The sequence below is a fragment of the Neolamprologus multifasciatus genome, chromosome 9, assembly GCF_963576455.1.
Source record: "Neolamprologus multifasciatus chromosome 9, fNeoMul1.2, whole genome shotgun sequence".
NCBI classification, from domain to species: Eukaryota; Metazoa; Chordata; class Actinopteri; order Cichliformes; family Cichlidae; genus Neolamprologus; species Neolamprologus multifasciatus.
Window position 1 is genome coordinate 3,967,562 of NC_140447.1, and position 14,222 is coordinate 3,981,783.

A 14,222-nucleotide genomic window follows, 5' to 3' on the forward strand; every position below is an offset into this window, starting at 1 on the left:
TCAAAATGTAAAAGAACCCACCCACCACTTTAATCACACTCTAGATCTTGTTTTAACATATGGCATAGAAACTGAACATTTAACAGTGTTTCCTGAAAACCCTCTCCTGTCTGATCATTTCTTGATAACATTTACATTTACAATAATTGATTACGCAGCAGTGGAGAGTGGACTTTATCAAAGTAGATGTCTTTCTGAAAGCGCTGTAACTAAGTTTAAGAATATAATCCAGCCACTGTTATCATCGTCAATGCCCTGTACCAACACAGAGCAGAGCAGCTATCTGAACGCTACCCCAACAGAGGTCGATTATCTTGTTAATAATTTCACCTCCTCACTACGTACGACTCTGGATACTGTAGCTCCAGTGAAAACTAAGGTCTCTAATCAGAAGTACCTGACCCCGTGGTATAATTCTCAAACACGTACCCTAAAGCAGATGACTCGTAATCTGGAGAGGAAATGGCGTGTCACAAATTTAGAGGATCATCATTTAGCCTGGAGAAATAGTTTGTTGCTTTATAAGAAAGCCCTCCGCAAAGCCAGAACAGCTTACTACTCATCACTGATTGAAGAAAATAAGAACAACCCCAGGTTTCTCTTCAGCACTGTAGCCAGGCTGACAAAAAGTCAGAGCTCTGTTGAGCCAACCATCCCTTTAACGTTAACTAGTGATGACTTCATGAACTTCTTCACAAATAAAATTTTTATCATTAGAGAAAAAATTACCAATAATCATCCCACAGATGTAATATTATCTACAGCTACTCTTAGTTCCATTGATGTTAAGTTAGACTCTTTTTTTCCAATCGATCTTTCTGAGTTAACTTCAATAATTACTTCCTCCAAACCATCAACGTGTCTTTTAGACCCCATTCCTACAAAACTGCTCAAAGAAGTCCTGCCATTGATTAATTCTTCGATCTTATATATGATCAACCTATCTCTAATAATCGGCTATGTACCACAGGCCTTCAAGGTGGCTGCAGTTAAACCTTTACTCAAAAAGCCATCTCTAGACCCAGCAGTCTTAGCTAATTATAGGCCAATCTCCAACCTTCCTTTCATATCAAAAATCCTTGAAAGAGTAGTTGTCAAACAGCTAACAGATCATCTGCAGAGGAATGGTTTATTTGAAGAGTTTCAGTCAGGTTTCAGAGTTCATCACAGCACAGAAACAGCTTTATTGAAGGTTACAAATGATCTTCTTATGGCCTCTGACAGTGGACTCATCTCTGTGCTTGTCCTTCTTGACCTTAGTGCAGCATTCGATACTGTTGACCATAATATTCTATTAGAGCGATTAGAACATGCTGTAGGTATTACAGGTATTGCACTGCAGTGGTTTGTATCATATCTATCTAATAGACTCCAATTTGTGCATGTAAATGGAGAGTCCTCTTCACACACTGAGGTTAATTATGGAGTTCCACAGGGTTCGGTGCTAGGACCAATTCTGTTTACATTATACATGCTTCCCCTAGGCAGCATCATTAGAAGACATAGCATACATTTTCACTGCTATGCAGATGACACCCAGCTCTATCTGTCCATGAAGCCAGATAACACACACCAATTAGTTAAACTGCAGGAATGTCTTAAAGACATAAAGACTTGGATGGCCACTAACTTTCTGCTTCTTAACTCAGATAAAACTGAGGTCATTGTACTCGGCGCTGAAAAGCTTAGAAATATGGTATCTAACCAGATTCTTACTCTGGATGGCATTACCTTGGCCTCCAGTAACACTGTGAGGAACCTTGGAGTCATTTTTGACCAGGATATGTCCTTCAACGCACATATTAAACAAATATGTAAGACTGCGTTCTTCCATTTGTGCAACATCTCTAAAATTAGAAATATCCTGTCTCAGAGTGACGCTGAAAAACTAGTTCATGCATTTATTACTTCCAGGCTAGACTACTGCAATTCATTATTATCAGGATGTCCAAAAAACTCACTGAAAAGCCTTCAGTTAATCCAAAATGCTGCAGCAAGAGTACTGACAGGGACTAGAAGGAGAGAGCATATTTCTCCTGTTTTGGCTTCCCTTCATTGGCTTCCTGTTAAATCCAGAATTGAATTCAAAATCCTGCTCCTCACATACAAGGTCTTAAATAATCAGGCCCCATCTTATCTTAATGACCTTGTAGTACCATATCACCCTATTAGAGCACTTCGCTCCCGCTCTGCAGGCCTACTTGTTGTTCCTAGAGTATTTAAAAGTAGAATGGGAGGGAGAGCCTTCAGTTTTCAGGCCCCTCTTCTGTGGAACCAGCTTCCAGTTTGGATTCAGGAGACAGACACTATCTCTACTTTTAAGATTAGGCTTAAAACCTTCCTTTTTGCTAAAGCATATAGTTAGGGCTGGACCAGGTGACCCTGAATCCTCCCTTAGTTATGCTGCAATAGATGTAGGCTGCCGGGGGATTCCCATGATGCATTGAGTTTTTCCTTTCCAGTCACCTTTCTCACTCACTATGTATTAACAGACCTCTCTGTATTGAATCGTATCTGTTATTAATCTCTGTCTCTCTTCCACAGCATGTCTTTATCCTGTCTTCCTTCTCTCACCCCAACCGGTCGCAGCAGATGGCCGCCCCTCCCTGAGCCTGGTTCTGCCGGAGGTTTCTTCCTGTTAAAAGGGAGTTTTTCCTTCCCACTGTCGCCAAAGTGCTTGCTCATAGGGGGTCATATGATTGTTGGGCTTTTCTCTGTATCTATGAAGCGCCTTGAGGCGACATTTGTTGTGATTTGGCGCTATATAAATAAAATTGAATTGAATTGAATTGAATTGGTTTTCTCTTCCTGCAATGCTTTTTGAGCTTCCAACAGTTCTTTCTTGATGTTTTCATTCTCATTTTCTGCTTGTTGTTTTCCCATCTTCTCTCCTTTAAGTCCTGTTTTAATTCCAGATCAGTTCTGGGTCTGGTTGAATTGGGGTTTAGTCCCTGTGTCTTGATACAGCCCGACTTTGTTCTGTCTTGCTGCTTAATTAAAAAACTAGTTTAAGGTGTCCTGCATATGTGATATTTATTTTTTCCTATATGAAGTCATTCTTTTTTGAACAAAACTCAAAACAGAGCCTATTAATCTATCAGTCATTTCTACCCTCACTTAATTTTCTTTCGCTGCTCAGCTCTCACACAGTGGCTCAGCTATGCTCCAATCCCTCCATATTATATATGGAGGGATATATATATATATATATATATATATATATATATATATATATATATATATATATATATATATTGTGGCCAATCACATGCGAGGATATAGGATAATATCATTGTGTGAAAAACAGAGAGGGTGATGGACGTGACAGTCAAGTGCGTCAAGTCAAGTGAGGAGGGCTGTGCGAAAGCAAAAACACATAAATATGTCTGACATCCGTAAACAAAGCAGCATCTGGCTGCAGTTTAAAGACTTTTTTGTCTCGGTCTTGGTTTCGTCTCGACTTTGTCTCGACTTGTTCTTGGTCTTGTTCTTGGTCTCGATACCCTCTGGTCTTGGTCTTAGTTTAGGCGGTCTTGACTGCAAGTCTAGTTGCACCAGTGGTGCCATGAGCAGTATCTATCTGCTGCTCGTCAGCTGCTATTGTTCCTTTCCCCTTTGCTGTGTACTGTGCTGATGCTGTTTTCAAAACCTACCACACTCATGTACAGTATCAGTGTCACACTGAGATATTTCAAAGATAATAATAACACATTTTATTTGAAAGTGCCTTTCAAAACACTCAAGGTCACTGTACACATTAGAATATAAAGCAACATAAAAGCAAGCAGTTTACACAATCATAAAAGCACAAGACAAAAATTAATTTAAAAGAGCAGAGTGGAGAGGTTATTGGGATAAGCTATTTTGAACAAGTGAGTTTTGAGTTGGGACTTAAAGAGAGAGAAGGAAGAGATATTTCTTAAATCAGGAGGTCGGGAATTCCAGAGCCGTGGAGCAGAGCAGCTGAAAGCCCTGCTCCCCATGGTGGCAAGACGGGGGGAGGGGACGGAGAGTGAAAAGGAAGAAGTAGATCTGAGACAACGAGATGGGGTGGTGATCTTAACCAGATCAGAAAGATATGGAGGGGAGAGATGATGAATAGCCTTAAATGTGTACAAGAGTATTTTGAAATTGATGCGATATTTGACCGGGAGCCAATGAAGCTGCTGCAGAACAGGAGTGATGTGGTGGATAGAAGGGGTCCTGGTGATGATACGGGCAGCAGAGTTCTGGACGCGTTGAAGCTTGTGGATGGATTTTTGAGTATAGAAATAACCTGAATAAATACAAATAAAGGGAAAGAGCTGTCCAAACCTCTGTCTCTGACCATCTGTGTTAACACTTGAAATCGGAAACATGTAAATGTAACAAACATGTTAAAACATAAGAAATCAGGAAGGGGCAAAAAAAGCATTTTGCTAAAAAAAAGATTTAGAGCAGAAGTTTTTAAAATGAGCATATATTGCATTTATTTACGATTAAAAACACACAGAGCAGAAAGTGCGTTACTGCTTTACATCCACAGACACACAAGAAAAGAAGCAACATGAGGTCAAGTTATGGCAATTTTATTTGTGTATTTCAGTACATGTATTCAGAACAGAGTTTTTAAAAACAAACAAACGTCCCGAGTAAAGTTTGGGGGGATTTCTGTGAAAGAAAGGTTGAGAGAGGGGGAAGGAGGAAGAAACTATTGATCTCCTTAAACTTGATGCTGCTGGGTCAGTTTCTTCTCAGCAGTCTGCTCCAGAATCCCCTCCTGTCCTCGGCTTTCTTTTCTTTTACCTTCAGCTCCTTTAAGGTTTTGTTTAGCTGCTCCTCGGCGTCTTTAAATTTTTCTTTCAGCTGCTGTTTGGCCAGTTTGACTTTCTGTTTGAGGAGCTCTTTCGCTTCCTTTTTGTGCTTTTGTATTTCTTTAAGTGCATCTTTGCAGTCTTTCTTGGTCACCTCAGAGGCTGTCGTTTCTTTCTTGAATACCTTCACCTCAATTTTCTCTTCTGCAAGTTCTTCTTGCACTTTCATCAGTTCCTTCTTCAGAGTTTCACTTTCCTGTTTTGCCTCCCATTTTCCACGTGTCTCTTTTTCTATTGCTTCCTCTGTTTCCAGCAACTTCTTCTTCATGTTTTGAGTGTAACTCTTTGTATTTTCCATTTCTTTCTTTGCTTCTTGTATTTTAATTTTCTCTTCCTCCAACACTTTATGAGCTTCCAACAATTCTTTCTTCATATTTTCAATCTCATTTTCTGCCTCATGTTTACGTTTTTTCTCCTCTTCAAGTTGTTGCTTTACATGCAGTAATTCCTTCCTTAGTATTTCAGCTTCAGCCGTTACATTTTCAGCTTCTTGTGTTGCCAACTGCATTTTCCTTTTTTCCTCTTCAAAAGCTTCCTGCACCTCCTGTAATTCCTGCATCACATTTTCTGCCTCCTTCTTTGCAGTTTGATATTTATTTTTAGCTTCTTGTGCTGTGGTTTTCTCTTCCTGCAATGCTTTTTGAGCTTCCAACAGTTCTTTCTTGATGTTTTCATTCTCATTTTCTGCTTGTTGTTTTCCCATCTTCTCTCCTTTAAGTTTTAGACCCACATGCAGTAATTCCTTCAATACTACTTCAGTTTCAAACTTTGAATTTTTAGCTTCTCCTCTTGATCTTTCTGCCTCTTCTTTTAATTTGACATTTTCAGCCTGTATTATTTGAAATTCTTCTCGTAGGTTAATCAGCTCAGACTGTACTGTACTGTATGGTGACGCACTCACCAATCCTCTTCTCGATCTCCCTTGATTCATTTTGGCCTTTTAAACAAAGGAACCAACGTATTGTAGAGAAGTGAAGTTTTCGATGTGTTTTTTTCTTCAACTGTCGTCTGTCCTGCACAGAGATGCTGCTGTAGATGTGTCTCTAGCTGTGTCTGGATAAAATGAAAAATGCTGTAACTAAGTGCTTGTGTTGCGCAGTTCTACGAAACATTCCATTCCATGCAAGCTCCGCCCACATGGTCAGGAATGTCAGGTGCTGCATCACCAAATGCTGCTCCCGTTGCCTAGCAATAACAGCTGTTTACTTTTTGGGGTCTGGTTCATTATTTAATAAATAAAACATGTCCAAGTATTGCAACCATGGTGCTGAGGCTCAGTGCATATTCTAGCCTGCTGTGTGGGTGGGCAGCTAGAAATCACTGGTGGGCAACATGAGTGAGGAGAAAACTGGAGCAGACAAGCAGGGAGCTGCAGGTTGCTGGTTTGAGTCTCTGTTCAGATGCTGGTGTCTCCTCTCTCTGAGATGTTTGCAAACAGTCCCAGATAAAACAATAAGGATAATAAACAAACACGTGACTAAGCTAACAATTATGACACTGATATGTTTCATGTGTAGCAGGATGGCCTCTATACAGCAGTCACTGCAAGCATCCACATCAGCACACTTACGTTTCTTTAAGCAGGCGTGCTGGGGTCCTCCTAAGGAAAGTTTGAGAACTTCATTTCCTTCATGCTGGTGAACTTTTTGACAAATTTTTTTCATCAAAGCTTCTCCATCACTGACAAGGATTGTTTGGATCTTCACACTCATCTCCACAAACCCTAAAAAATGAGTTTCACTTTGCTCATATAAACCGGGAGTGTTTCCATATTCCACATAGTGTTTTGCTTTTCTTTCACAAATGTGGGGATTAAATTGTGTTAAAATGTACAAAACAGTGATGTCATGTTTTGTGACGAGGACCCAGGCAGAGAGACTTGATGAATTTAAGAATCTTATGATTTAATAAAGAAATTTGCAGACTTGCACAGAGATGGTAAAATTATGATGACTGATAGCGGAGACAAAGATAACAGACGACGAGGACAGGGAGGAACAGGGGTTTAAATGCACCAAGGAGACATTCAGAGACAACTTGGGACAACTGGAGACATTTAAGGATGCAGGGACTGACAGAGATGGGGAAGAAGTCTCATCGTGACCTGTAAAGTTTATCTTGCCTGGCTGGGCAGCTCTCTGGGTGCTCAGCACCTCCAAAGCTCTGATCCTAGAATCGTCCCTGGTTCAGTCACATGTGCCAGTGAACCATTAAACGTCTGTAAAACTATGCAGGTTAAACGTAACTTTAACCTCAGCCAAACCGATTTGCTCAGTTGTAAATAAAACAGTGAAGTAAACGTGACCCGACGGACAAAACCCGAGTGAATTAAGTCCAGCGTTTAACCACTGAGAGCTAAAACTAAGGTGAGGTTTCAAAGCTGTGTGCTGGTGATTGGACATTGGATGCATGCAGGTAAACTGAGGGCCTGTTGAGCTGATCGCTGGTGTCGTGAGAAACACGTCAGCTCGTTCTTTATGTTACAGAAGCACAGAGACACAAGACCAGGCAGAAAGAGACGATCGTTCGGTGAAAATGAATCTGCAAATGCAACATGTGGAACACGGAGAGTGGAATATGTAAACAAACCGGTTAACGTAACCCCCACCCCCCCTCCAAAACAAACGAATACACACAAAATAAACAGTTAAGCTGTAACACCGGGGCTGTGAGCTCGGTGCACTCTGTCAGCTGACTGTTAGCAGAGCGAGTGACATCTCTGAAAACATCTGAGCACTTTTGCAAACATGTTCTATGTTGACAACCTGACCATACATGTGAAGATTACACCGCGATATTCGCGGCTAAAACACTATTAAATGTGTAGTTGGTGACAGAAAAACGGGGTATTAAAACTACACCACCACCATTGCTGCCTGTGATTTGAAATGCATTCTGGGATACATGGCTGCCCCAAGGCTGTATCCTTAAAGGGTGCATTTTAAGGCCGATTACGTCACAGCGGCGCGCCGAAGGCTGTCCCAATTCAAAGGCTGCTTGAAATGCGGCCCTCAAATGCGTCCTTCATTTCCCTGAATTTTAAGGATGTGGCAGTGTAGACTTCTTGGCCCAACATATCCCACAATTCATAGCGCGGCAGTCGGTGTGGATAATTTTGCCGCAGACGGCAGAAGTGGAGCGGCCGAAGAGTAACTGTGAAAAGTAAGTACTGAATATTATGTCACTTATTTATGTGCAAATGTTTAATAATGAGGAACATTAAAACATTACTGTTGGCCACATGTCAGCAAAGTTATGTGACATTAGTGATGTTTGTACGTTCAGCTTTTACTTGGTTTTAAAGCCTTTAAAATATAATAATACAATAGTCGACCATAATCTTACAGAGAATGTGATGATTTTGTGGATAATTAAAGTCAGTCATATATCCACAAACACAACAGGCTGAAAGTCAGTGATGCTGCTCGGTTTGCAGTCCTGAATATCACAGCACAAGCAGGATTCACTGCACTGTTAATGTTAGCTCTGTTATATTGCTGCCTCTGTTCGGTGGTGTTGAGCCAAACGGACTTTAACGTGTGTTTGAACGAGCTGACGGTTCACTCGTTAAGCTGAAAGAAAGATGCTTTAATCACAGGAGTCACACATGTGTCCACTGTACCATCTGGAACTCTTCTTGTTTAGCACTCGTAATAACACAAACACTAAATCCTCCTGTTTGTAGCAGTGTGTACACCTGAGACTGTCACCTGTGTGTCTGTCCTGCACTCTCTCTCTGTTTCTTTGTCTCTGATTGTGGAATAAAAGTATGAACATGTGTTTATAAGTTACACTTGTGTTTGAATCCTGCAGCTTATCACACATTTGATTTCCATGTGTGACGACTGCAAGTGTCCAGAGTGAGGACAGACTGAGGGACCCACTGCTGCACATCATCTGTGAGGCTTTGCACCCCTGATGATCCACCAGGACAAACTCAGCAGTGTGTGAGGAAGAGGAGGAGGAAGAGCCAGCAGCAGCTGACAGATGGAGAGAATAGACAGACTGTTCCCTGTTTGTGAAGGACTGCTAGGAAAGTTTAACATCACTAACTGTCTGTCCTGAATCAGTCTTATTAGGTAATGTTCAAATAATGTTATCATCCCGTGTTTGCAGTGTGGGAGAAAGTACTCAGGGCCTTCAAGTTACACACTATGAAAGGCAGCAACAAGTTTAATGTTCAGAAACCTAAAGTATGTATCAGCAGCTGAATGGAGCTAAAAATAAATGTTTGTTTCAGTTCTATGAAGCTTTGAGTATTTTGGATCAGTAGCACTGCTGTGTTTGTTGCATCATATTGCTTCAATTGTTTATATGCTTTATATATTCTGAGGTAAGTTGATCTATAGTTACATCATATTCTATAAGGATGTTATGTGTTTGTAGACTTTCTGCCCAGTTTGACCCATTTAACAGAAGTCAGCCTGTTTAAGGCTCTGATATCTATTCTGTATGACTTAAAGCAGTTATGACATGGTCTGATTTTCTCACCCAATAAAGGAATATTATTTAATTATATTATTAAAGGAATATCAGAAACAGTTATCACAGCTCGTACATTTTGTTTTTACACATATATGTAAGCATTGAGCCAAATTTAGTAATGCCAACATACTGAAGGAACAACATTTGTCTCTGATATATGATACATCTACATATAAACTGTCAAAGATACTTGAGTGTCTTTGAGTGAAGATTTAAGGTGATAGGAAATATAAATAAATGCAACTTGAATCTTTACTGAAGCTCAGTATTTGACACAGAGTTCACTCACATGTGCTGTACCAGTGTACCTGCACATGTGATGTGACAATAGAAGTGATTTGATTTGAGAGTTCAAACTCACTGCTGTAATAACTTATAATGATTAATATAATAACTATAATATTGGCCATCTCATATTTACATTGACTTTAGTCTCATGAAAAACATTAACTATTTGTTATTTACTAGCTAATCTTAAATGACTGTTCAGTACAGATATGTAGATATCTGTAGATATATTATCAGATATAAACTAGTTTAAGGTGTCCTGCATATGTGATATTTATTTTTTCCTATATGAAGTCATTCTTTTTTGAACAAAACTCAAAACAGAGCCTATTAATCTATCAGTCATTTCTACCCTCACTTAATTTTCTTTCGCTGCTCAGCTCTCACACAGTGGCTCAGCTATGCTCCAATCCCTCCATATTATATATGGAGGGATATATATATATATATATATATATATATATATATATATATATATATATATATATATATATATATATATTGTGGCCAATCACATGCGAGGATATAGGATAATATCATTGTGTGAAAAACAGAGAGGGTGATGGACGTGACAGTCAAGTGCGTCAAGTCAAGTGAGGAGGGCTGTGCGAAAGCAAAAACACATAAATATGTCTGACATCCGTAAACAAAGCAGCATCTGGCTGCAGTTTAAAGACTTTTTTGTCTCGGTCTTGGTTTCGTCTCGACTTTGTCTCGACTTGTTCTTGGTCTTGTTCTTGGTCTCGATACCCTCTGGTCTTGGTCTTAGTTTAGGCGGTCTTGACTGCAAGTCTAGTTGCACCAGTGGTGCCATGAGCAGTATCTATCTGCTGCTCGTCAGCTGCTATTGTTCCTTTCCCCTTTGCTGTGTACTGTGCTGATGCTGTTTTCAAAACCTACCACACTCATGTACAGTATCAGTGTCACACTGAGATATTTCAAAGATAATAATAACACATTTTATTTGAAAGTGCCTTTCAAAACACTCAAGGTCACTGTACACATTAGAATATAAAGCAACATAAAAGCAAGCAGTTTACACAATCATAAAAGCACAAGACAAAAATTAATTTAAAAGAGCAGAGTGGAGAGGTTATTGGGATAAGCTATTTTGAACAAGTGAGTTTTGAGTTGGGACTTAAAGAGAGAGAAGGAAGAGATATTTCTTAAATCAGGAGGTCGGGAATTCCAGAGCCGTGGAGCAGAGCAGCTGAAAGCCCTGCTCCCCATGGTGGCAAGACGGGGGGAGGGGACGGAGAGTGAAAAGGAAGAAGTAGATCTGAGACAACGAGATGGGGTGGTGATCTTAACCAGATCAGAAAGATATGGAGGGGAGAGATGATGAATAGCCTTAAATGTGTACAAGAGTATTTTGAAATTGATGCGATATTTGACCGGGAGCCAATGAAGCTGCTGCAGAACAGGAGTGATGTGGTGGATAGAAGGGGTCCTGGTGATGATACGGGCAGCAGAGTTCTGGACGCGTTGAAGCTTGTGGATGGATTTTTGAGTATAGAAATAACCTGAATAAATACAAATAAAGGGAAAGAGCTGTCCAAACCTCTGTCTCTGACCATCTGTGTTAACACTTGAAATCGGAAACATGTAAATGTAACAAACATGTTAAAACATAAGAAATCAGGAAGGGGCAAAAAAAGCATTTTGCTAAAAAAAGATTTAGAGCAGAAGTTTTTAAAATGAACATATATTGCATTTATTTACGATTAAAAACACACAGAGCAGAAAGTGCGTTACTGCTTTACATCCACAGACACACAAGAAAAGAAGCAACATGAGGTCAAGTTATGGCAATTTTATTTGTGTATTTCAGTACATGTATTCAGAACAGAGTTTTTAAAAACAAACAAACGTCCCGAGTAAAGTTTGGGGGGATTTCTGTGAAAGAAAGGTTGAGAGAGGGGGAAGGAGGAAGAAACTATTGATCTCCTTAAACTTGATGCTGCTGGGTCAGTTTCTTCTCAGCAGTCTGCTCCAGAATCCCCTCCTGTCCTCGGCTTTCTTTTCTTTTACCTTCAGCTCCTTTAAGGTTTTGTTTAGCTGCTCCTCGGCGTCTTTAAATTTTTCTTTCAGCTGCTGTTTGGCCAGTTTGACTTTCTGTTTGAGGAGCTCTTTCGCTTCCTTTTTGTGCTTTTGTATTTCTTTAAGTGCATCTTTGCAGTCTTTCTTGGTCACCTCAGAGGCTGTCGTTTCTTTCTTGAATACCTTCACCTCAATTTTCTCTTCTGCAAGTTCTTCTTGCACTTTCATCAGTTCCTTCTTCAGAGTTTCACTTTCCTGTTTTGCCTCCCATTTTCCACGTGTCTCTTTTTCTATTGCTTCCTCTGTTTCCAGCAACTTCTTCTTCATGTTTTGAGTGTAACTCTTTGTATTTTCCATTTCTTTCTTTGCTTCTTGTATTTTAATTTTCTCTTCCTCCAACACTTTATGAGCTTCCAACAATTCTTTCTTCATATTTTCAATCTCATTTTCTGCCTCATGTTTACGTTTTTTCTCCTCTTCAAGTTGTTGCTTTACATGCAGTAATTCCTTCCTTAGTATTTCAGCTTCAGCCGTTACATTTTCAGCTTCTTGTGTTGCCAACTGCATTTTCCTTTTTTCCTCTTCAAAAGCTTCCTGCACCTCCTGTAATTCCTGCATCACATTTTCTGCCTCCTTCTTTGCAGTTTGATATTTATTTTTAGCTTCTTGTGCTGTGGTTTTCTCTTCCTGCAATGCTTTTTGAGCTTCCAACAGTTCTTTCTTGATGTTTTCATTCTCATTTTCTGCTTGTTGTTTTCCCATCTTCTCTCCTTTAAGTTTTAGACCCACATGCAGTAATTCCTTCAATACTACTTCAGTTTCAAACTTTGAATTTTTAGCTTCTCCTCTTGATCTTTCTGCCTCTTCTTTTAATTTGACATTTTCAGCCTGTATTATTTGAAATTCTTCTCGTAGGTTAATCAGCTCAGACTGTACTGTACTGTATGGTGACGCACTCACCAATCCTCTTCTCGATCTCCCTTGATTCATTTTGGCCTTTTAAACAAAGGAACCAACGTATTGTAGAGAAGTGAAGTTTTCGATGTGTTTTTTTCTTCAACTGTCGTCTGTCCTGCACAGAGATGCTGCTGTAGATGTGTCTCTAGCTGTGTCTGGATAAAATGAAAAATGCTGTAACTAAGTGCTTGTGTTGCGCAGTTCTACGAAACATTCCATTCCATGCAAGCTCCGCCCACATGGTCAGGAATGTCAGGTGCTGCATCACCAAATGCTGCTCCCGTTGCCTAGCAATAATAGCTGTTTACTTTTTGGGGTCTGGTTCATTATTTAATAAATAAAACATGTCCAAGTATTGCAACCATGGTGCTGAGGCTCAGTGCATATTCTAGCCTGCTGTGTGGGTGGGCAGCTAGAAATCACTGGTGGGCAACATGAGTGAGGAGAAAACTGGAGCAGACAAGCAGGGAGCTGCAGGTTGCTGGTTTGAGTCTCTGTTCAGATGCTGGTGTCTCCTCTCTCTGAGATGTTTGCAAACAGTCCCAGATAAAACAATAAGGATAATAAACAAACACGTGACTAAGCTAACAATTATGACACTGATATGTTTCATGTGTAGCAGGATGGCCTCTATACAGCAGTCACTGCAAGCATCCACATCAGCACACTTACTTTTCTTTAAGCAGGCGTGCTGGGGTCCTCCTAAGGAAAGTTTGAGAACTTCATTTCCTTCATGCTGGTGAACTTTTTGACAAATTTTTTTCATCAAAGCTTCTCCATCACTGACAGGGATTGTTTGGATCTTCACACTCATCTCCACGAACCCTAAAAAATGAGTTTCACTTTGCTCATATAAACCAGGAGTGTCTCCATATTCCACATAGTGTTTTGCTTTTCTTTCACAAATGTGGGGATTAAATTGTGTTAAAATGTACAAAACAGTGATGTCATGTTTTGTGACGAGGACCCAGGCAGAGAGACTTGATGAATTTAAGAATCTTATGATTTAATAAAGAAATTTGCAGACTTGCACAGAGATGGTAAAATTATGATGACTGATAGTGGAGACAAAGATAACAGACGACGAGGACAGGGAGGAACAGGGGTTTAAATGCACCAAGGAGACATTCAGAGACAACTTGGGACAACTGGAGACATTTAAGGATGCAGGGACTGACAGAGATGGGGAAGAAGTCTCATCGTGATGTGTAAAGTTTATCTTGCCTGGCTGGGCAGCTCTCTGGGTGCTCAGCACCCCCAAAGCTCTGATCCTAGAATCGCCCCTGGTTCAGTCTAACACATGTGCCAGTGAACCATTAAACGTCTGTAAAACTATGCAGGTTAAACGTAACTTTAACCTCAGCCAAACCGATTTGCTCAGTCGTAAATAAAACAGCGAAGTAAACGTGACCCGACGGACAAAACCCGAGTGAATTAAGTCCAGCGTTTAACCACTGAGAGCTAAAACTAAGGTGAGGTTTCAAAGCTGTGTGCTGGTGATTGGACATTGGATGCATGCAGGTAAACTGAGGGCCTGTTGAGCTGATCGCTGGTGTCGTGAGAAACACGTCAGCTCGTTCTTTATGTTACAGAAGCACA

At 40.2% G+C, this 14,222-nt stretch overlaps 1 protein-coding gene across 1 annotated transcript; it reads right to left on the minus strand.

Annotated features, from left to right (window-relative positions):
• Nucleotides 1–4,552: 4,552 nt before the first annotated feature.
• On the minus strand, nt 4,553–12,884 carry LOC146510838 (uncharacterized). Its single transcript, XM_085173538.1, has 2 exons — nt 11,601–12,884; nt 4,553–5,790 (listed from the first exon to the last, which is right to left on the minus strand). Exons 1-2 carry the CDS (start codon nt 12,654–12,656, stop codon nt 4,723–4,725), a joined length of 2,124 nt encoding a protein of 707 aa, XP_085029664.1. The 5' UTR covers nt 12,657–12,884; the 3' UTR covers nt 4,553–4,722.
• Between the last annotated feature and the right edge of the window lie 1,338 nt (nt 12,885–14,222).